The 23,083-nt window shown below is 37.2% G+C and overlaps 1 protein-coding gene across 10 annotated transcripts in view; it reads left to right on the plus strand.

Annotated features, from left to right (window-relative positions):
• The window catches only part of DENND1A (DENN domain containing 1A), a 484,353-nt gene that overhangs the window by 24,398 nt on the left and 436,872 nt on the right, over window positions 1–23,083 (plus strand). For all 10 annotated transcript variants that reach the window (XM_063081861.1, XM_063081865.1, XM_063081863.1 and 7 more), the window contains exon 2: window positions 13,018–13,088. In XM_063081861.1, coding sequence (XP_062937931.1) covers window positions 13,047–13,088 — 42 coding nt within the window. In that variant the 5' untranslated portion in view covers window positions 13,018–13,046. The remainder of the gene's footprint in view (window positions 1–13,017; window positions 13,089–23,083) is intronic.

Here is a 23,083-nt window from a genome sequence, read left to right on the forward strand (position 1 = left end):
TGAGGAAGATCCGCTTTATTCCCAGTTTCTTAAGTTTTTATCATGAATGGGTATTGAATTTTGTCAAATGCTTTTTTAATCTAGTGATGTAATTATTTTTTTCTTTAACCTATTAATATAGTAGATTACATTGATTTTTCAAATGTTGTGCCAGCCTTGCATCTCTGGGATAAACCCCACCCGGTCATTGTGAATATTGTTGAAGGATTTTTGTGTATATTTGTGAGGAATATTGGCCTGTAGCATATATCTATATCTAGCTACCTTTTTTCATACTGTCTGTGTCTAGTTTTGGTATCAGGGTAAAATTGTCTTGTAAAGTGAGTTAGGAAGTTTTTCCTCCTCCTCTCTTTTCTGGAAGATATGTAGAATTGGTGTTAATTCTTTAAATGTTTAGTAGAATGCTCCCGTGAAACCATCTGCATCTATTGAGATGATCATTGGACTTTTCTTATTTAGTCCATGTAGTTACCATTTCTGATGCTCTTTATTCCTTGGTGTAGATCCATATTTCCATCTGGCATCATTTTATTTTTGCCTGGAGGACTTCTTTTAACATTTTTCGTAGTGCAGGTCTGCTGGTGATGAGTTCTTTCAGCATTTGTAATGTCTGAAAAAATCTATATTTTGCCTTCATTTTTGAAATATTCTCTGGAAATAGAATTCTAGGTTGTCAATTTTTTTTCTCAGTAGTTAAAAGATTTTGCTCAACTGTTGTCAGAAACAAGGCAAATGAGAAAAGGAAATCTGCTGTCATTCTAATCTTTGTTCCTATGAATGCAACATGTGTGGTTTTTTCCTCCCCCCCGCCACCCCGGCTACTTTTTAGATGTTCTCTTTATCACTGGTTTTGAGCAATTTGTGATGTGTCTTAGTTTTCTTCATGTTTCTCATGCTTGGGGTTTGTTGAGCTTTTGGACCTATGCATTTATAGTTTCCATCAGATTTAGAAAGGATTTGACCATTATTTCTTTCAAGTGTTTTTTCTACCTCCTTTTCCTTATTTGATGATTCCTATTACCAATATATTAGGCTGCTTAAAATTATCCCACAGGTCGAAGACACTCTGTTTTGAGTATTTCCCCCCCTCTGTGTTTCATCTGGGATAATTTCAATTATGTTTTCAAGTTCACTAATCTTTTCTTCTGCCATGTTTAACCTGCTGCTAATCCCATCCAGTGTATTTTTCATTTCATATGTTGTAGTTTTTAATCTCTAGAAATTCAATTTGGGTCATTTTTGATTCTTCTAAGTCTCTAACTTTAACACATGGAATACAGTTATAATAGTTTGAATGTTCTTTGTGCTAATCACTAACATCTATGTCAGTTCTGGGATGGCTATAATTGATTTTTCTCCTCATTATCGGTCATGTTTTCCTGATTCTTTGCATGCTTGGTAAGTTTTTATTGAATGCCAGACACTGTATTTTACCTTGTTTGGTGCTGGGTGTTTTTGTACTCTTATAAACATTCTGTGCTTACTCAAGGTATTAATGAGGTAATCATAGGCTCACCTCTCGTTTCCCATTTTTCAAGGGATTGCTGTGCTTTGTTGCCTGAAGTCTTGAAAACGTTGTTTCATATAGTTTGTCTAAGTTACTTTGAAAGAATTTGATCCTTTGGAGTCTTGTTTTTATGGTTTGTTAAGTGGTACTGGAGCAGTGCTTCGTCTAGGCCTAATTATTCCCCTAATTATTACTAAGGTAATACTTTACCATGTACTCTATCTGATGCACCATGAATCTTGAATTTTTCTACCTTGGCTGATAGGAACAGGCATTATTTCTAGCCCTGTGTGAGTACCAGGCACTGCTACCTTTAATCTTTTCTGGTAGTTCTTTCTCTAGTCTCATGTAATTTCCTTGTAAACATGTGATAATCAGTACTTAGCTGTATACTTGAGGGGGCCCTTGCAGATCTCTGGAGTTCTCTCTCTCTGCAGCTCTGTCTACTCTGGCATGCTGTGCTGCAAACACTAACTGCTTTGGTCTCCCTGGACTCTCAGCTCTGTCTTCTCAACTTGAGGTGTCCGCTGGGCTTTGCTTGGGGTCCCTCTCCTTGTACCACAGTGTGGAAACTCTCAAGGTGATAAACTGGGACAATCACAGGGCGTAGCTCATTTGTTTCCTGTCTCTCAGGGATCATTGTGTGTTGTCATCTGATCTCCAGTATCTTGAAAAATATTTTTTGATGGGTGGATAGATGGATATAGATGGTTTTAGTTGTTTCAGATGGAAGAATAAATGTGGTCACTGTTACTCTACCTTGGCTAGAAGTGGAATTCCAATAAATTTGTCATACATTTATTTAAACTTTTGATGTTTGCTATTGCCTATATAAGATGGTATCTGATCTAGTATCATTTTATCTTTTGTTGCTTAAAGTGTATGTTCCAAGTTCTTCCAAACAGTGTCGTGATTTCCAGGTTGTCTGCCATCTTGGCACATTTCACAACTACTGTGTGTCGTAATGGTCCCCAAATCCAACAGATCAGAATCACTAGGGAAAAAATATTCATAGATCAATAGATTATTAAAATCAGTTTTCAGAAAATAGATTCTTGGTCTTTTCCCCTCACCTAATGAATCAGTCTCTAGGTGTAGGGCCTGGGAATCTGATTTTTAAAAAGCTTTCCAGGTAATTTGAGTTCCTTGAGAGTCAGTATAGTGTAAGAGAAGTTGTTAAGAGCATGGGTTGTATGGTGGATCTTTGCTGAGAAATCACTAAGGTCTGAATGCAGCAGTGCCAGAGGAGAGGCAAGTTTTTCTCAGAAAAGGGAACTCAGGACCATGAAGGAGAGAGGAGCTCAAAGGCTTCTGGGGGCCATTGGTAAGGCAGATCTACCCTGCAATTCCTGAATCCTTCTGAACTCAAATGACCAGCCCTCTGTGAGACCCAAAGGACTGTCCATGAAATGCTTAGGACTTCGAGCCTACTGTTCTGCAGGCCTTTTCAGGTGCCCTTAGGTGCTAACACAGCAACCAGACACTGGTTTTTGAAGGAGGTATGGAGGAAGAAAATAATTGGGCCTATAGTGAGTTTCATTAAAAAAAAAAAAAGTTAATGGAGTGAGGGTACATGGGTATATGCAGTTGCCAATACTCATAGACCTATACACGTAAAGTGGGTGCATTTTAATGTATGTATATTAGTGTACATACAATTGTGTGGATACAAGTGTATGTTGTAGCTATAAAGTTGGTATGGACTTGTAGCCACACTGCCTGGGTTTTAATCCTAGCTCTATCTCTTACAGTCTATGTGACCTTGGGCAAGCTTCTTTAAGTCTTTGCATTTCAGTTTCCTCATCTGTAAAATGGGAATGATGATAATAGTAGCTCTTTCAGAGGGCTGTTGGGTAAATTAAATGAAGAGTGCGTAGAACAGTATCTGACACATAGTTAAGTATTTAGGATGTGTTAACAAGGTTTAGAAACTTCTTGGTCTTGTGCAGAGTATCCACTCATTAAATGGGGTAGGAGTGGCTTGAGGATTAAATAAGAACGAATGTAAAAGTAAGTCATCAATGAAACAAGGCGTTCTTGTTGCATATGTCCATAAATAGCCTTGTGAACCCCCTGAAAATTATATGTAAAAATTTTCAATGTAAGTGCATTTTTCTGGGAAAGTAGTGAAGCTTTTCATGAGCTCCTCAGAGCAGTCTGTGTCCTACCCTCATTGTCCCCCCAGCCCCTCCAGTACTAAGACTTGCTAACCTAAACAGTTTTGAGTAGTTTTTGGATAGGCATCATGGTATGGTGGAAAAGCCATGGGTTATGGAAAATGAAAACCAGGATTCAGTTGGAGTCCTTCCACTTCCTAGCCTCAGTTTCCTTTACTGTAAAACAGGGAAAAGACTGCCATCCCCACTGCCTGACAAGGTTTTGATAATTGGCTTCAGAAACATATGTAAGAGTTCTAAGTTAACCATAAAGTATTATACAGATGTTCACATTATTACTGACTGAGGGGTATAACTTGTATATCCAAGGACTGTTTTGATTTTCATACATTGCATTTGTTCAGTATTTTTTCCTCTGTAAAGGAGAGACTTTTTTTTTCTTCAGTTTTGGTACAATGTGATTTTCTTTCTGACTGTACAATTTACTGCTTGTTTTTATAATCTCTTTCTTTATTCCCCGGACGAATGTTTGTATTTGGATAGTTGCTTATTTTCTGAATCTCTGAATTGAATTTAGTAACAGTATTTGAAACTTTAATAGTTTTGAGTGTTTGAAATTCACAGTAATGTGTGGATTACTTACAAAGCCTATCGTTGGTAAGATGAAGCCATTTTGTTTTTTATAATAAATAATAGTCTTTAGTATTGGTTTGACACCTTTTAGTTTATAAAGCACTTTCTTATTTTTCTCTCATGTGATCCCTGAAACAACTTTTTGAGATGAGCAGGGCAGGTGTTATCTCTTGACATGGTGGAAGGTGCCGCCTAAAAGGATAAATGGCTTGTTCTGATCCTGTAGTAAGAGATCAATGTGGGATTTGAATCCAAGCCTTCTGGTATTTAGTCTGGGGTTCTTTCCATAGAACCACATGTCATTCCTTGGAGGAAGTCTTAGTAAAAGGCAGATCGGGGAAAGTAGTATTAATGAATGATTTTTTAAAAGACTTTTTTTGAACAACCAGAATCTTACAGAAAAGTTGGCAGTACAGTGTAAAGAACAAGGGCATTCTCCTACACAACCACTACACAACCATAAAAATCGGGAAATTAACATCGATTCATTGCTATATCTGATCCTTAGACTCCATTCAAATTTCAGTAGTTGTCCCAATAACATCCCTTATTGTGAAAGGGTTCAGTTCAGAATCACATACTGCATTTAATTGCCATGTCTCTTTAGTTTCCTTCAGACTGGAAGAGATCTTCAGTCTTTCCCTGATTTTCATAACCTTGACACTTTGAAGATTATAGGCCAGGTATTTTTTAGAAGGTCGTTCTGTTTGAGTTTGTCTGATGTTTTCTCAGGTTAAGCATTTCGACAAATAGCACAGAGGTGATGCTGTGCTCTTCTCATTGTGTTCTAGCTGTTTCCCATTACTGATGGTGTTCACTTTGATGATTTAAGATAGTTTTTGCCAACTTGTACCCTGAAAAGTTACTCTTTTTGACCCTTTTATTTAGTAAGTATTTTGTGGGAAGGTATTTTGAAATTATGTAAATGCCACATTTCTCATTACATTTTCAGTTTGTTCACTTATTTATATCAATATGGACTCATGGTTTCCTGTTTTATTCAATGGGTTAGAATCTGTCAATATCGTTATTGATTTTGATGCTCAAATTGCCCCAAATTTGACCAGTGGAAGCCCTTTCAAGCTGGCTCCTGTGTCGTTTTGACATGTCCCCATCATTCTTTGAGCATTTCTTTGCTTTCTAGCACAATAAGATGTTCTGCTCATCATGTACTTCCTCTGTCTGCTCATCATGTACTTCCTCTGTCTCAGCCCTGGAATCAGCTATTTCTCTAAGAAGCCCTGGTTCCTCTTAGAGGAGAATTGTATTTAGAAGCCAAGGTCTGGGTACTAGGTGTGTTCAAGGGGGTGTTGTTGCTCTCAGGACCTCTCAGCAGACAGAGCTAGGAAATATGTGCAAATTAACTATCAGGTTACATTTACTTTTTATTTCTCTATCAGTCTATGTATATTGAAAACCTTAAGCTCATACTACTATCTCCAATTTAAATCCAACTCTGTAGAAGTCATACTGGTTTTCTGTTAACTTCAGCTGTGAGGAACCAGGCTTCCTCATGCCCTCCTTACTTGCCTTGGGCTCAGATTAGGCACACTGCCCCTTTACCCCCACTCCATGTGGATGCTGTCCTCCTCTTTCACCTCGCTTTCTCGGGATCACAATGCCTACACGGGTGGTTCTCCACCCCCCTTCCATACCCACAGCCCTGCTTGGACTTTGACTCGCCAACATACTGGGCAACCCCTCCCCCACCCCACATGGACAATCTCCTCATCCGTGCTTGGTTTCAGCAACCCACTCTGGGGTGCCCTTATGCTGGTCCATGCTCCTTACCCTCTTTGGCTTTGATACCCATGTTGAACTGCTCCTACATGTACTCTGTGGAGTACTGTACATTGTTGAGGGGTGCTCAGGCTCTGTCTGCTCAAAGAGCTGCTAAACCTCTTTCAGTCTCTTTGCTTGCACGTTGTAGCTTAAGAATCTTTCCATAGGGATATATGGAAGGTACAACTTTGTAATTCCTTTCATAGCAATATCTGTGTATCTTTATTAATTTGATCCTGAGAACATTATTAGAAATGAAAAGTTAAGGGTAATGTCTTGAAATGCCTTGTTTGTATAATTACACGACTAACAATCATTTTCTAACAAGTCTCAACAATGACTGCATTCTCCTACGGAGGTGTTAACTTGTTATGGGTTAGAAAGCACCCTTTGATACAGCATTTTCAGCCTGGAAAAACGGCTTTAATTTCAGAGTCCACTGAAACAAATGGAGACTTGTTGGAAATATTATCACTACCTTTTTGCTTGTTTGTCTAGCTTAAAGGAATCAATGTTTATTAGGTGATGTTTGCTCACATGTTCTGAAGTATATACAGTTTCTTTTGACCATGTTGTCAACTTTAAGACAGTTCAATTGGGATGAATTTTGAAACATTATACCTCCGCCCCCTCAGTATATAAGCTTGTAACTAAAGAAAACTGTGCCGAAGTTGGTTTAAAGGTTGACGGCTGTGAAATGAGTAAGGGGTCCTAATACATTTGTTTCAGGTCCATAGCTCTAAATTACACTAAAAAGGATGAGGGCCTAGCATTGTGTCATGATTATCATATGCAGCACAGCTTCATTTTGTGAGGAGTTAGTGTTCCATTTTTCTCCTAATCTCTTATGTTGTAATCGAGGAAGAATAGATCCTAACTGAAAGCTGATCCAATGGAGTGATCAATACCATGATGCTTAAAAACAAACAAAAAACCACTAAGCTTTCGTGCTGCCTGGATATTGTCAAAGATTTTGTCTGTTTCATGACTTCAAGCTGAGTGTACTTAATCATTGTGAAAACATGGCCCTGAGCACTGAGCACGGTGCTTCCAGCGAATCGCTGAGAATTGTGTTCAGCAGACAGGTATTGAGTAGAAATGCTCTCTTAGCTTACTCTCAGCCTTCATTCTCCCAGAAGCAAGAACTGAGCAGACCTCCCTTCTTTCAAACACATTTTAGCTGTTTGTGTCTGTCATTTTTCCATACTTAAGAGCCGAGGCTGTTGTCAGCAGGTGTGACTTATTGATACCTTTGACATCAAAAGAAAACATCTTTAAAGAATAATAGTGAGGTGTAAGCAGTGTGTATTCTGTAAATTATCTCTTGTCAGAAAAGGAGAAGCAGTTAGTGGGTGATGAAAGCTACATGTCAGATGTTGGAGGAAAACTAATTCATGAAACATATTGTGCCAGGCATTGGACTAGGGTTATGAGAAGGCACAGTTGGTGTCCTCAAGGAGCTGCCAGTCTAGTGGGGATGACAGATATTTAATCAGAGTTACACCAGTGATTCTTGGCTGCACTTTGGAATAAGTTGAGGTGTTTAAAACAAACCTGGTGCCTGGAGATTCTGATTTAATTGGTCTGGGGTGTAGCCTGGGTATCAGGATTTTTAAAAGCTCCCCAGGTAATTATAATTGCACCAGAATTGAATACGGTAAGAGCCTCGACAGTGGGACAAACAGGTGCCCTGGGAACATAAAGGAGGGTCACTTAACCCAGTTTGGGCTATGAGTGTGAGGGGTTGGAAAAAGCTTTCCAGAGAGGAGGAAATGCCTGAGTTAAGTCTCGAGGGATGAGTTTGTCAAGTGAAAAGAGCCAGAAAAACTGTTTCTTGCAGAAGAGCATCTAAGTAATGTAGAGTAGAAAAGAGACTAGTGCCTTTGGAGTTAGTTCCATGATGATTCTGCTGCTTCCTCACTTTGTCTTTGGCAGTTAATCCGTTGTGAGCTTCAGTGTCCTCATCTCTAACTGGGGGTAATATTGCTTGTAGGGTCATTGAAGATTAACTGAGATAATACATGTGAAGTGCTTAGGGTCATGCATGGCATGTAGGGAACCCTCTGTAAGTGGTGGTAGTGGTATGGTAGGGGGATTATCATCAGAGAATTGGAGCATAGTTTGTTTAGAAAGTACAAGTAGTTCTGTGTGGCTGGATCTTAGGGTACAAGATTGCAGGAGGTGGAGGTGGGTGACAAAAAAATATACATAGCAGGTGGGCAGGGTTTCATATCATGGAGTGTTTAGGAGCATAAGGCAATTAATAATGGGGTATCATGGCAGAACCAGGACATTTCCATGGTAATCTGTTAAGATATATCATGAAGTGTTCTGGAAAAACTTGGGTCCATATTGGAAAATTGGCTCTGAACATGGTATTCTCAGCATCATTATGGGTACCAAATTAGCAGAGAGTGTTAATAGGACAGAAATAGGATTTTCAGTTCCTTTAGCCAAGTAGTTAAAAATATTGAGCATCTTGAAGAGTAATGGAGTAATAAGCAGTCTCAAGGTAGTACCAGAGAGCCTCTGGAAATTGTTGTAGTCTTAATTGTTTACAGGCTTAATGAAAATATTAAGTAAGGATTGCTTTGCATTTAGAGGAGATAATTCTTAATTTGCTTTTTGATTTGCAGAGAAATAGAAAATACTTCCATCTGCATTGGCTTCGCTGCCCTTAAAATAACTTATGTATATTTGTTGGTATGTTATATAACTTGTCACAACATTAGTCACCGCTTCTTCCATAAGGCAACATGTAAATGATCATGGATAGGCATGACTGTAACTTATAATTATAGATCAATTTGTTCTTAGTGTTTTAGTCAGCTTTTTGCTTTTCCTTTTTTAAGAAACTGTCATAATCTTTGGCTCCATGTGATAGAACTCTGCCAGCTATTTGAACTGAGTAAGAATCTTAGGTGGCTGTGTTATTATTACTCATTAGAGTGAGGCAGTAACTATGGATAGCAATAGAAGAGGAGGAATAAGCTTCATTGTTTCCACAGATGCCTTTTTTTTTTTTTGAGATGTATCTTTTATTGCAAAAGCACTGTTGAAATGATGGAACATTAGAGATATAGCCTATGTTTATTTGATGTTTTATGTACTAAATTATTTGGAAGAATTCCATTTAACTAAATCTGTGTTTCTTAAAGTGTGATCACCAGTCCAGTAGCATCAGTGTACTTGTTAGAAATGCTAACTCTTGGGTCCCAACCTAGAAACTCTGGGGGTGGGGACAGAAGTCTGTCTTTTCACTAGCCCTCCAGCTGATTACAATACATGCTAAAGTTTGGGAATCACAGAACTAGATGATCACATCTATTATTTATTGAAATCTTTTAGACCTCAGGAAGACTAGTCTGTACTTCCTTTTTCCTTCTACTCAGTATTTGTTTGACTCTGGTTATGTGCCAGTCACTGTTCAGGTACCAGAGAAACACTACTTGACATGATAGGTGAGATCCCTGCTTTCCAGCAGCATACATTTAGAGGAGGGAGACTGACAATAAACCGAGATTGTGATAGGTATGACATGGAGAATTAAAATTATGTGTAGAAAGTGTGTTAAGGAACAGCTTTCTGTGGAGGCCAAGTTTAAGTAGAGTTTTGAATGACAGGAAGGGCCACCCATGGAAAGATGAATATAAAGGGCCATAAGATAGGAATGAGTTTGGTGTACTTGAGGAGCCGAAAGACGACCAGTGTGGCTGGAGTTCATTGGGCAAGGGGAGAGAGGAATGTAATGAAGTTAAACGGGTAGGCAGAGGCCAGATCATGTAGGACCTTGTAGGCCCTTGTAAGGATTTTATTTTTCCTCCCCCATTAAAAAAAAAAAAAATTGTGGCAAAATACATATAATATAAAATTTTCCATCTTAACCATTTTTAAGTGTACAGTTCAGTAGTATTAAGTACTTTCATATTGTCGTGCAACCATCAGCACCATCCATCTCCAGAACTAGAACTTTGACTTTTTAAGTGATATGGGAAGCTTTGGGGAGGTTTTTTTTTTTTTTTTTTTTTTTTTTTGACGAAGGAGTGACATAACCTGAACTTCAGAATAAAAAGGATTACTGGCTACTATGGAGGGGAGAAAGGGAGAAAGCAGGGAGACCAGTCAGAGTACTGCCGTAATTGAGGTGACACGATGGTGATCTGTCAAGGATGGTAGTGTTGGGAGTGCTGAAAAGTATTGAGATTTTGGGTGAATTTTGATGGTAGAATCAACAGGATTTGCTAATTGGGTGATCATGGCATATGTATAAATGATTGTGGCATATAAAACAGGAGTCAAGGATGATGTTAAGTTTTGTTGTTTTGATTAACTGGTAGAATTCAGGAGATGTAGATTTGAGGAAGAAAAGTACAATATGTCAAATTAGAAATGCATCTTAGATTTCTAAGTAGGGATGGTGAGTAGGCAGTTGGATAAGAAAATCTGGAGTCAGGGAAGAAGTCAGGTTGGAGACATGACTTTGGAGCTTGTCAGCATAAGCATGGCAATTAAAGTCATGAGACTGAGTGAGGTCATCTTAGTAATGAGTGTAGACAGGGAGAGTAGAGGCACTTCCTTGAGAAGGAGTGGCCAGTAAGATAGGGAGAAGACCAGCAGAGAGTGATGTCCTCGAATGCAAGAGAAGAAAGTGCTTCAAGAAGGGGAAGGCAAATTGATCAGCTGTGTCAAATGCTGCTGAGAGGCTGAGTACTGTGAGCCCTGAGAATTGAGCAGTTGAGAACATTTTAGCCATGTGGAGGTCTTTGACCTTGACAAATTGTTTCAGTGGTGTGGTGAATTCAGAAGCATGGTTGAAGTGTGGTAAGGGGAGCAAGTGAGGAGCAGCAGAGACAATGAGTATAGACAACATCAGGACATTCTTCACTTAGAGAGAGAGATAGCAGGTCTGTACAGAACACCTTGTGGCACAGGTTAACGTGTTGATGCTCCCGTGTTGTAAAATTTGGTATGTAACACCTTTGCATGCTCATACTCATTATTTCAGTTTTTAAAATCTATAAAAATAATTTTTAAAATGGAAATTTGAGTTAAAAATGTGTGGGAGCTCTGAAGAACCTCCTTGGAGTCCTAAAGTCCCATAGAACACATTTTGAAAGCTGTTATCTTCATCCAGAGGATTGAAATTCTGAGATGAAATTCAGCCAGTTGTGAAAATTAATTTCTTAATTAAAACCTTAAGAAATTTTTACGTTTTGGAGGGAATCTTCTTGATGCTGTTCAGATTATACTACCTATTATTTCGTGAAAGATGATCTAAGAACATTCCTTTCTCTTATCAAATGCTCTACCCTTGAGATCTTTTGAATGAAGGATATTTCCATATGGTGTTTCCCACAAATGTTTGGTGCTAACTTTATAGGTCATTTTGTACCCTCTTGCAGGGAAAAAAAATCACAAAAAAAAATTTTTTTAAGTCCCTCTTGAAACTTTAGTTTACATTTTTTTTTTACATAAGATACTGATTTAGTGTCTGATATTTAAGATAACTATATTTGACGAGGTATATTTAAGTACCTTGAATTTTAGAGCAGCCAACTCCTCACTGTAAGTACTTATTTAAGGCAAAATACTACGTTTCTCTTTAGTGAAAACATGATGATCCTTCACAAGAGGAACAAGTAGATCCCTGATTCGCAAGACACAAATTTTTCTTTCTCCTCCTAAGGAAGTAGAGGGAGTATTACCATATTTTATTGAATCTAAGATGCCATTATTTATAAGATGAACCATTATTTTATATATTAATAAGAAAGAAGAATATTGCTGCCATTTAGAATTGTATAATGCTGTAGGTTGTAAGAGATGTGAAAATGTGGAGGAAAAAAATTCATCTTAGAATCAAAGCAACACAGAATTTGGGGGCCAGAAGGTGTGAATTCTGGTCCTGGCCATGTTTCTAACAAGCTGTGCTGTGGGACCACAGACAGCACACTGAGATTCTCTTGGCCTTAGGTTCCTCACCTGTATGGTGAGAGTAATGCCTGACACATCTACCTCACAGGAAGATGATGAGGATGAAATGAGATAGTTATTTTGAAAAGTAGACTACTGGGCAAATTCAAATTATTTATTTGATTTAAAGGAACCCTTAAACATGATTAGGCAACTTAAAGTTTCTTACCTGAATTTTGCTGTCAGGTTTAAAATAGAATTTAGTTATAGACATTTGAAAGTATAACATTTTCTTCTGCTAAGTGATTTTCATTCAATTTGTAAATAACATCTTTTTTATTGTAGTTTTGAAATTAAAGAGAAAATACAAAGATAATATACCACAATATTATCACCCAGAATTAACAACTGTTAAAATTCTGTTAGTGCTGTGATGTTTTAAAACTTATTATGAAATATTTATGACATAAAAAGGTAACAATATAATAAAGAACATTCATTTATTTGCCATTGCCAATACTGTGAGGGGCCTGTGTGAGAACAATATTATACATTTAGATTAACATCCTGTCTTCATAATAATCCGAGATTGGATACTGCTTCGCTTGTTTCAGTCTTTAAAACCTGTAAATAAGCAAGTTAATTTTGTCATATGAGTATTTTATCCTGGAATATTGGGAAGAGGGCTTCTTTGTGCTGGTGTTGCCTTGGTCTTAGTTTCGAAATTCTACCAATGGCTTTGGAGACCTAGCTGTGGAAGTCAGAGATATGTCATCTATATAATCATGCTAATGGCTAGTCTATTATGTGCCAGATGTTGTGCCTGGACAATTTTTGTGTATTTTCTTTTAAGTTTCACAATAATTCTTCTGGTTAGATATTTTCATTTTGTAGATTAAGAGGGTGTGGCTTGGAGAAGTTGAGTAACTTGTTCAAAGTTTCAAGGACATTAAGTTTTGGAGCTAATGATTTTAGTTAAAGATCTACCTTATGCCACAGCCCACATATGTTCTACATCATGCTGCCTCAATCCTTGTTTATAATCATGATCTGTTTCTTTTGTAGGCAAAACCCAGAAACCACGTTTGAAGTGTATGTTGAAGTGGCCTATCCTAGGACAGGTGGCACTCTTTCAGGTACTTTGCATGTTTGATTATGATATGGTGTGTTTATTGTTTGAGATAGCCATGTACACGGGACAGTATACAAATAATGTAAACAAACTGTTATTTATATTTAAGTATGTTTAAGTGCCTTTCCCTTTTATTTGTTCCCACATCATCCTAAGAAGAACAGAGAATAAAAACACAATGAACAGGCCATAACAGGCTTGAAGTATGGCTTTATTCATTGTAATAATTGGGTATTGGTTTACATCTTTCACAGATGCCTGGAAGTCAGTTATTTAGTATGCAATATTGTCACCTTGCTAAGAAGGAAGGCTTAGAATTAGGTTATAGGATACAAAACAATATAAAGGGAATTCTCTGCCACTAAACTGGAAGGAGATGCTTGAAATGGACTTAATTTAGTAAATTTTCTGTCCTTTCGTAAAAGAAGGTTCGAAATGAGTTGAAGGAAACATCTCCTCTTGCTTTAGCTTGTGGACTAATTTGGATATGTATTCCTGGACAACAGGGTCTTAGATAAGGTTAGGGTATCTTGTGCAGGTCATGTATATCACTTCTTGACTTAAAATCCTTCTTGCTTAATGAGAGAAATAACCTTATAATTCAGTGTTCTTTTTCTTGGTGATGCATTTTGCTAAAAGGTATGTTAGGGACTCTTGGTCCACACATACAAACACCTGCATATATTATTTGGTGTTTAGGGAGAGTGAATTTACTTGGATTAGAAACTTGGAGTAATCAGGATTCCAATGGTAGTTATACCCTTAATTGGCTTTACAACTTTGGGCATATTTTCTATTTCATTATTTTAATTAGATTGTAATAATGGTAAACATAGCCACCTTTTATTGAGTGCCTGTTCTGTTATCCTAAGTGCTTGACATCTGTGTTGTCAATGCTTACAATACAACCCTTAATGATAGTTTGGTGGTGTCTCCATTATAGCTGTGAGAAAATAGAATCTCAGAGAGGTGAAATAATTTACTAAGACCATATAGCTACATGTGGGATAGTCAGGATTTTTGTTTCAAGTCCTCTTCACTCTGCTAAGTTGGTTGCCTTCTTGAGGGCAGTGACCATGCTGTACACATCTTTCTGTGTCATCTGCAGGGCTTTCTTTGCACATTGTCATCAAAGTTATTAAAATGAATGAATTTAATAGCAAATGTGAATAAGTGTGCCCTACCTTCTGGATTATCTAAAGAAGGATGTGAAACATATTACAAATTTTTGGTTGTTCTAGAAGTAAAAACCTAGCACCCATGTTAGGTTATGCCTCTTGTCATGAATGGAGACCATTGGGTTAGGAAGGGAAGTATCTGTTACCAGCTGTGTACATGCAGTGAAATCTCTGGGCCCACTTGACAGGAGTAACCACTTGATGACAGCTGTGATTTGACAGAGAAATTTTTATTTTTTGTTTTTTTATTTTTTCTGACCGGTAAGGGGATCGCAACCCTCTGCACGGTATGGTCTGCACCATGCTCAGCCAGTGAGTGCACCGGCCATCCCTATATAGGATCCGAACCTGCGGCCTCGGTGCTACCAGCGCCTCACTCTCCCTAGTGAGCCACGGGGCCAGCCCGACAGAGAAATTTAAGGACAGAAATTTTTCTTACTTCTACAGTTGCTAATATTTTCCTCCATTCAGTGCTCTCGATTTTTTTCCCCAAACTTAAAATTGATTTTTTTTTAATATGAACAGAATCTGAAAGATGCTAATGAGATAGAAGAATGAACAAAATGAAAAGTCTTTATCCTACCCCCCATCCCAGCCATCTAATTCTTCTCCCCATAGAGAGCTCCTTTCTTGTTTAACCCTTTAGTTTAGTTTTTTTTTTTTTACTTTTTATTTTGAAAAAATTTTAAAGAAAAAGTTAACATGTCCTTTCCTTAGTTGTTACTACTTGACGCATTTGCTTCATCACTACACACACACACACACACACACACACACACACACACACACACACACACACAGTTTTTGCTGAAACATTTAAGAATGGGTTGCAGAGTAAGGACATTTTCCTATATAATTCTAGTACATTTATTGAAGTCAGAAAATTTAACATTGATATAATTTCAGTTATCCATATTTAAATTTAATCAATTCTCCCAATAATGTCCTTTATAGTATTTCCCTCTCCGATCCAGGATCCAATCCAGGATCATGCAGTCCATTTAGTTTTCACCTCTATTTAGTATCTTCAGTCTGGAGTAGTTTTGCAGCCTTTCTTTGCCTTTTTTTGGTGTTTTTGAAGAATTTAAGTCTATTGTTTTGTAGAAAGTACCTGGATTTGTGTCCATCTGATTGTATCCTCATGATTAGATTCAGGTTATGGAATTTTGGCAGAAGTATCTCAAAAGTGGTATGTGTCCTTCTCAGTGCATCATGTCAGCAGGCACGTGATATCTATCCTATTATTTGTGGGAAAAGTGCATAAAACTTATTTTAACAAAGTGAGTTTAACAAAGTGAGTAACCATGTTACTACTATTCAGGTTAAGAAATACAATGTTGGGCCGAGCCCGTGGCGCACTAGGGAGAGTGCGGCGCTGGGAGCGCGGCGACGCTCCTGCCGCGGGTTCGGATCCTATATAGGAATGGCCGGTGCGAGCGCCGGTCATGAAAAAGACAAAAAAAAAAAAGAAATACAATGTTGCCTGGGTCTACGGAAATAATGATTCTGGTAAGAGGGACCCTTGCCCTGGCCCTTATGCTTTAGAGGGCCCTGCTTTGACTCTCCTCTAACAGTGTCCCTTTCCATGGGGCAAGTAGTCTTTGGAGCCTACAGAACACGCCCACTTGGAGCCTGAACCCTTCCATCCTAGACCATGCTTGAGTACCCAGGATCTCAGAATTCCTTGCCCAGATGGCCCTGAGCTTCTTTCTAGAGCCCGTGTAAGTCTCTTCCCTGGGGTCCATCCTCTTCAGGGTGAACAGTGCTGCTGGTATATACACCCCTAGGTCTAAGGGGTGGCCTAAGGGGAGTAGCTGTTAGTGGGAGTTGGGGATGGGATAGAGCTTGGACTTGTGGGTTGGGATAACTGCATGCTTGTGTGCCAGGTCCCTTGCACTACAGAATGGAGAAGGGGGTCAGTCTTCCATGCACCACTACTTTTCTGCGTGGAACTTATAAAGGTATATTTGTCATGAGAGGAGGCTAGAACATATTTAATAGTCTGTAAGCTTGTTGCATGACTTTTAAATATCTAAATAGTTGGACATACAGTCTGTGGGTCTCTATTTGTACCCTTGCCTAGGCCCTTTAAGTGTTAGAGATGGCGTTAGCCAGCACCACAGAAGTTCCTCCCTCCTTTTGTTCAGAGGTAACTATCCTGCCTTTTATGATAATCATTTCTTTGTTTTTCTTCATAGTTTTACTACATAAGTATACCTCCTTGAAAAATATAATTTAGTTGAAGTTGTTTCTGAATTTTATAGAAACAGAATTACTCTGTATATAGTTTTGCTGCTTTTTTGCTCAATTATGTTTATGATTCCTCCATGTTGTATGTAACTGTAGTCATTCATTTTCATCACTGTGTAATACACTATAGAATTATATCACAATTTAGTTATCCATTCTACTGTCAACAACATTTGAAGTTGTTTGAAATTTTTGGCTGTTAAAAGCAATGTGGCTGTGATCTGTCTTAGGCATGAATCCTGGTGCATGTAAGCACACATTTCCATAGGATATATAACATACTTGATAATGCTAAACTTTTTCAAATTGTTCGTGCTAGTCTACACTCCCACCTACAGTGTTTGATAGTCCTTATTGCTCTACAGTTTCATCAGCCTTTGTTCAGTTAGATTTGATTTTTGCCAGTCTGATGGTCATGTAGTAGTGTCTCCTTGTTTTTATTTGCATTTTCCTGGTGACTAATGAGATTGGGCACCTTTCCATATGCTTATTGGCCTTTAGAATATCTTTTTATAAAGTGCCTGTTCAAGTCTCTTGCCCATTTTTTAAATTGGGTTTTCTACCTTTTCCTCATTGGTTTGTAAGAAATTGTTTATACATTATGGATATTAATTATATTGCGAATATCTTCTTCCACTCTATGGTTTGTCTTTCACTCTATGGTGTTTTTGATTAAAACTTGTTGATTTTAATATAATACAGTTTATCAATATTTTCCTACTCTACAGATATTAAGGTATTTTTCTATATTTTCTTCTAAGAGATTTATAGTCTTGTCTTTCACATTTAGGTGTTTAATCTACCAAGGATTTTAGTTTTATATTAGATGATTACTATCTAGAAAAGTTAAACTCTAAATTTGATTCCTCATACATGATTTTTAAAAATTGGGCAACTAGATAAAGCTGAATTACTAAGATACGCTAATACCACTACTTAAAACGTATTTTTAAAAGTGATCAGGTACTTCAAATCATACCTAAAAATTTACCTAACAATAAAAAGATGACAGATGTAAGAAAGGCCACTAAGAAATTATTAAACTTTTAAAGACAGTTCTTCTTCCATTACTTTTGATGTCTATACTAGTGAAGACATGGGTTGTAAACTGTCCCTCATGTGTTCTGTGCCCTGCAGAGGATCTCATAACATACATGGAAGGGACATGTGATCTGTCAGTTCAACTTAGAAATTGCATTAAGACCTCTAACACTGAATGGAACATCTTCCAAAGATTGTACAAATAAAATTTGGGTGCACAAACCGAACTCATGGTACTGCTTACGTTAGTTGGGAATTTTTAAGATTTCCTCGTTGCTGTTACCAGTAAATAAACCGTCACTTAACATTTAATTTTAGGTACCTTTTGTCTGCTTCTACAACCTTCTTATTTGTAATAAAAATTAATAAAACCTATGTTTCCCTTTTTCTGATATTATTTAATGCATTATTTTTGCTGTTTTAGATGATTGCAAAGAATCTGTCTTGAGATTAGTCTTTGTTCCTTGGATCTGCATCTCTGATCCATGCCATAGAATCTGAGCAAACTTATATATAAACCTTACGCTGTACAGTACTAGTGTCTGGGCATAATCTTCTCTTTGAAGTTTGTTTGCATCCCCCTAGAGGGATTAATTCCCTGCTGTGAGAAGGTGGGCTAGAAAGCACTGAAACTACTTTATGGGTCTTTAATTGGAGGATTTAGTATACATTTTGTTCTATAAATTTCTGTGGGAGTTTCATTCTTACAATTTTTCTTATACTGTGGTATGTTATGTTCTCATTGTAAATCAAAATATGTATACTGAACTTTTTCTCAAGTTACTTAATACACATTAGCATATTATCCTTGTGTATGTTTTTTCCTGCTTATCTTTAATTTTTTAGTAGCTTGTTTTCTGATTAGCTCTTGGGTTTGTATAAAATTTTTAAAATTTTGAAAAATTCTTAAGAAAAGTCCTCACAGTAATAACTACTGTTAATGTTTTAGTATATTTATTTACTTGTAGTCTTTTGTCTGTGTGTGAATGTGCATGTGTAAATAAAATATATATAAACGTTTTTCTGAGCTCCTGCCGTACGTATATATTTTTCTTGCTCCCCACAATTAATTGTTAAGCTTTTCCTAAAATTATTAATATAGCTTTGTAAAATCATTTCAATGCTGTGAATTATTACATCATGTTATGTAATATATTTACTTATATCTGGACCTCTAGGTTGTTTCCAGGGTTCTCCTTTTGTAAATGATGCCAGTGAAAATCTTTGTGTATAATGCTTGTCATTTATGTACATAATTTTAATCCTTTAAAAAGAAGTTGAATTGTTTTGAGTAGATCTTTGATTTTTTAATGCTTTTTTTTTTAGACACATTTCATTTTATGAAATTAGATACTCTAATTGGTGTATCTGTTTACCTTTACATGAAGATCCAAGAAAACCAAGACAGTCATCTCAAGTTGCAAAAGCTCCCAAGGCTGAATTCAGCCTGTGTGACCGAAGGTCTCGGAAGAGGGTGCTCTTGCAAGAGAGATCAGCCTGCAAGGTCCCATGATCAGATGGTACTGGCCATGCAGAAACTCTGGAATGCATTTCAAACACAAGCGTCTCGTTACAGCTGGCATCTTTGAGCCTGCTGTGGGCACTCTTCTTGGGCAGACACTGAGTGCTGGGAGAGTGGCAACATCAGGTTCTTCAGGGCAACATCAGGGCTGCTGGGCAGACCAGCTTCCTCCTGTGTACACTCCCCTCCCAGAATTTTTTATGCGTTAGCACAATGGCCACTTTTTAAAAAGAAGGGGACAGTCAAGTTGAGAAACTACTGTAAAAACTCTGCAAAAGGAATGTGTAAAAACATGGTGCTTTGGCAGCTGAGTTTTTTAGCTACCTGGCTGTTAACCAGCAAAGTTAGAATAATCTTGGCTTAAAATCTCTCTTAAGTAACTATCCACTTTTCTGTATTAGCAGTATCATGAAGAAAACTGAGCTTTAGCCAACTTAGGTATTGAGAGCCAGATTGGTTATTCTCAACTTTAGCTTTCATTTTACAGGAACTTAGCCTGAATCTGTGGTCATAGTTGATGCTCAACATTGTTAGATTTTTTTTAAAAAACTGACTTGAAAAACTAAGCTGTTTCTTTAGAAGTGGTATGGGAAGAAAAACTTGAGTCAGGTTTTATTATAGATTGAAATATTCTTGAGAGATATTAACTAAATTTATCATCTTATTCCTTTTCAATAATAATATAGTGCATAACAGCACGCTTGAAGAATGGTAATGAAATAGCTAACTTTTGTGAATCCTTATATGTCCCAGTCTCTTTTCTTAATATTACTTTCATAAACCTTGAACAGCTCTCTAAGATGGGCCTTCTCTTTGAGGAAATTGAGGTTCAAAGAGGTTAACTTGCCCAGGTTGAACAGTCACCAAGTTGTAAATCAGCATTTTAACTTCATTCCTGTGGCATTTTAAAAAAAATAACTGGCTGATATTACCTGCACATGCAGTGGTTAGAAAAATCAGGCAATTATTTAAATGCTAACATGGCAAAAGAAAATGAAAAATCAGTGTTAATGTAGGGAAAGAGAAATCAGGCTTGTACAGAAAATCACGGGAGGGGTGGTTATATTTATGAACTATACAAGGGATTTGATGAGTCAGCTCTATTACTTCAGCTTTTATTTTTCTTCTCTTGAATTTTCCAGTGAAAGTAAATCCATTTTATGGAGTATTAAGTTACCCTGATTCTTAGTAGAATAGTTTGGACAAATTGCCACTCACTCAAAATACACGGATTATTAAAAACATTTTTGTAATTTTTCCTGACTCTAAGTACCTGACATGCTAGTTAGAAAAAATCTTGTTTGGAATAGAAGTATGGAACCTCACTCATCTCATTGTACTGATTTTAAGTAGCTTTGAGAATTATAATGTGCCTTATCTCTTGTTCTCAAGATTGCTATAATAATTTCTTTAAACTAGAGGTGGACCTAGTGAGAGCTCATTGTAATAAAATTTTTATCTACCACCTAATGAAGTAGGAAGTATTATCCCAATTATACAAGGATAATTCAAAAAGTTTGTGGAAAAATGGAATTAAAAGATAATGTGAATCTTTCCATGATCTTTTTGAAGACTGCTCACACAGGTAAGAAAAATGGGGCTCCATGGAGGTAGGAATTATGTCTTGCTTATTCTTGTATATTTCAGTAGCTAGAAGAGTGCCTGGCATGTACTAGGCCCTCAAGTATCGAATGATTAAAGCATAGAGATGGAAGTGACTTGTCCAAAGGACAGAGTTGGGATTTGGATTCCAGTCTGACTGTATTCTTTAAAGAAATTTATGAAAACCATCACACAAATTATATGTTTATACACTGTTTAAAGAATAAATGAAAATGTACATAATCACCACTCAGGAAACAGAACATTTTGTATCTTTAATAAAATCTCCTCTATCTGTCTCTCTCAATTTGCCTTTCTCTGAGATTAATTGTAAAATCAAAATCCTTGCTTGAAACTTGTGCTTTTTCGTATACTATGCTGATGCTCCAAATTGGTTATACAGAATGATTTTGAATTGCTATTGTTAGGAAGTAACAGAAACATATGTTTTATTTTCTTAATTAATGGTTAGTTATTTGAAACAGATTCCAGATTTTCTTCTTGTTCCTGAAGTGTGCAGTTTAGGGGCCATGTAGATATAAATTACAATATAGGGGAGTCTGACAGTATTTGATTTATTCATGTCAGTGTGGTTCCTCTTGGTTCACGGTATTAGGCCTTTGGCCTTTTAGGTGGACCAGGAATTCGTTGATCTACTAAACTTTAAAATCCATGTGAGCAGCAAGATTGTTAAGGTTTTTTTAAAAAATTCCCTCCAAATGCCAGTCTTGAAGCCTTATTTTCTCAACTGTATAGTGAGGGCACCAATACTACCTACTTCATGCAGTTGAAAGGATTAAATGGGATTGCACAGTGCATGGGACATGGAAAGTTCTTTATAAATGGGAGCTGTTGTTGTTGTGAATTATTATTTTTGCTTAAGGCAAGAGTTCCTATCTGTGGGGAACTCAGCTATTAAGCACTATTATCAATTTAACATAGCTGAAAAACAGTAACTAGCCAAAGCAGATTTCTCAGAGTCCATGTGTTAAAACTTAAGTCCTTTACTCGTGGAAAAGCCCTTAGCTTATGCCCAAAGTACTTTGGTATGCCCTGAGGATTTCTCTGTATTACATTGCTTGGCAGAGTTACTGAACATGTTGATGACATTAAATCGTTGTATTTGTCAGGATTTTTTCATTGCAAACGGCAGAAACCCAACTAAATCTGACTTGAGCACAAAAGGGAATTTATTGGCTCTCAGCACTGAGAAATCCAGTGATAATTCTGCTTTGAGTTTTGCTGAATCTAGGTCTTCTACTCCTGTTTTCAGAGATTTGCCATGTCTTTATCTCTTGGTTCTCTGTCTTTTCAGACATTGGGTTCATTTCTGAGCAAGTGTTCCCTATGTAATAGCAAAGACGACTACTAACAAATCCAAGCTTTTATTCTACCAATTGAGCCACCCAAATGGAAAAAGAGTGTCTTATGGTATTTTGAGCCACAGTCCAGGACTGATTGTAATAGGCCCCATATGGGTCATGTGCCCATCTATGAACCATTCACCATTACTCTGGAAGGATGACTGAGATGTTGATTGGAGGATGAGGGAGGTGGGGGCTATTCAGTGCCGTCTGGATCTTATAGCCTGAAAATGGGGCAGGGTGTTTCCTCATAGAAAACTCTAGTACTATTACCAGAAGAAGGGAGAATGGATGCTGGGCAGCCAAAACAGATGTCTATTGCAGCCATCAGGAAAATGTTATATTCAAAATATTCCTTTCAGAAAAGCAGTGTGATGTATAAGCTAGTTTGGAAAGATTTACAATCAAAATGATTAAGATAAAGTTTCAATGCAAGCAAATGTAGATCTTCAGCTTTCTTGAAAACTGCTATATGAGGTTGATTTCTCCAAGAGTCTCTATGACCAGACTGGTCTTATTATCATACATCTAATTCTTTAATCACCTATTCTTTGAGCATTCACTTTAGGTTCAGCGCTGTGGTAGACTGTGTGGAGAGTGGAGTGTTAGCTCTGTAAAACAGGAACTAGACCTCATGTTTTAAATGCTTAGAAGCCTTTCTAAAAAATTTTTAAAGCCTTTAGGAAGTTGTATTCTAGCTTTTGAACTTCTTTTGGTAATATTTCACAACACATTTTGCATTTCCTTCTTTATGTTACATGAAAACATGCAGTCTGCTGGAAGGCTTTCATTAGAAAAAGAAAGCTTTACTGAAGATATCACTATGGGCTTGCTTTGCCCAGCAGGAGACTTTAATAAGTTGCTTGATTTAAAGAGTTTTCTTACTTTTAATGTGTTCTTAGGCATTAGACTTTTCTGCTATCATGAAGCCTTATTTGAGGAGAAAATAGATGCAGATAAATTGCTGTCTAGATTATAACAATGCCATTAAGTATCTTTGTGGATAATTTATAATACAAACAATATAATGGCAAGTCTGTAG

Source organism: Cynocephalus volans, chromosome 17, assembly GCF_027409185.1.
Source record: "Cynocephalus volans isolate mCynVol1 chromosome 17, mCynVol1.pri, whole genome shotgun sequence".
In the NCBI taxonomy this organism is placed as follows: Eukaryota; Metazoa; Chordata; class Mammalia; order Dermoptera; family Cynocephalidae; genus Cynocephalus; species Cynocephalus volans.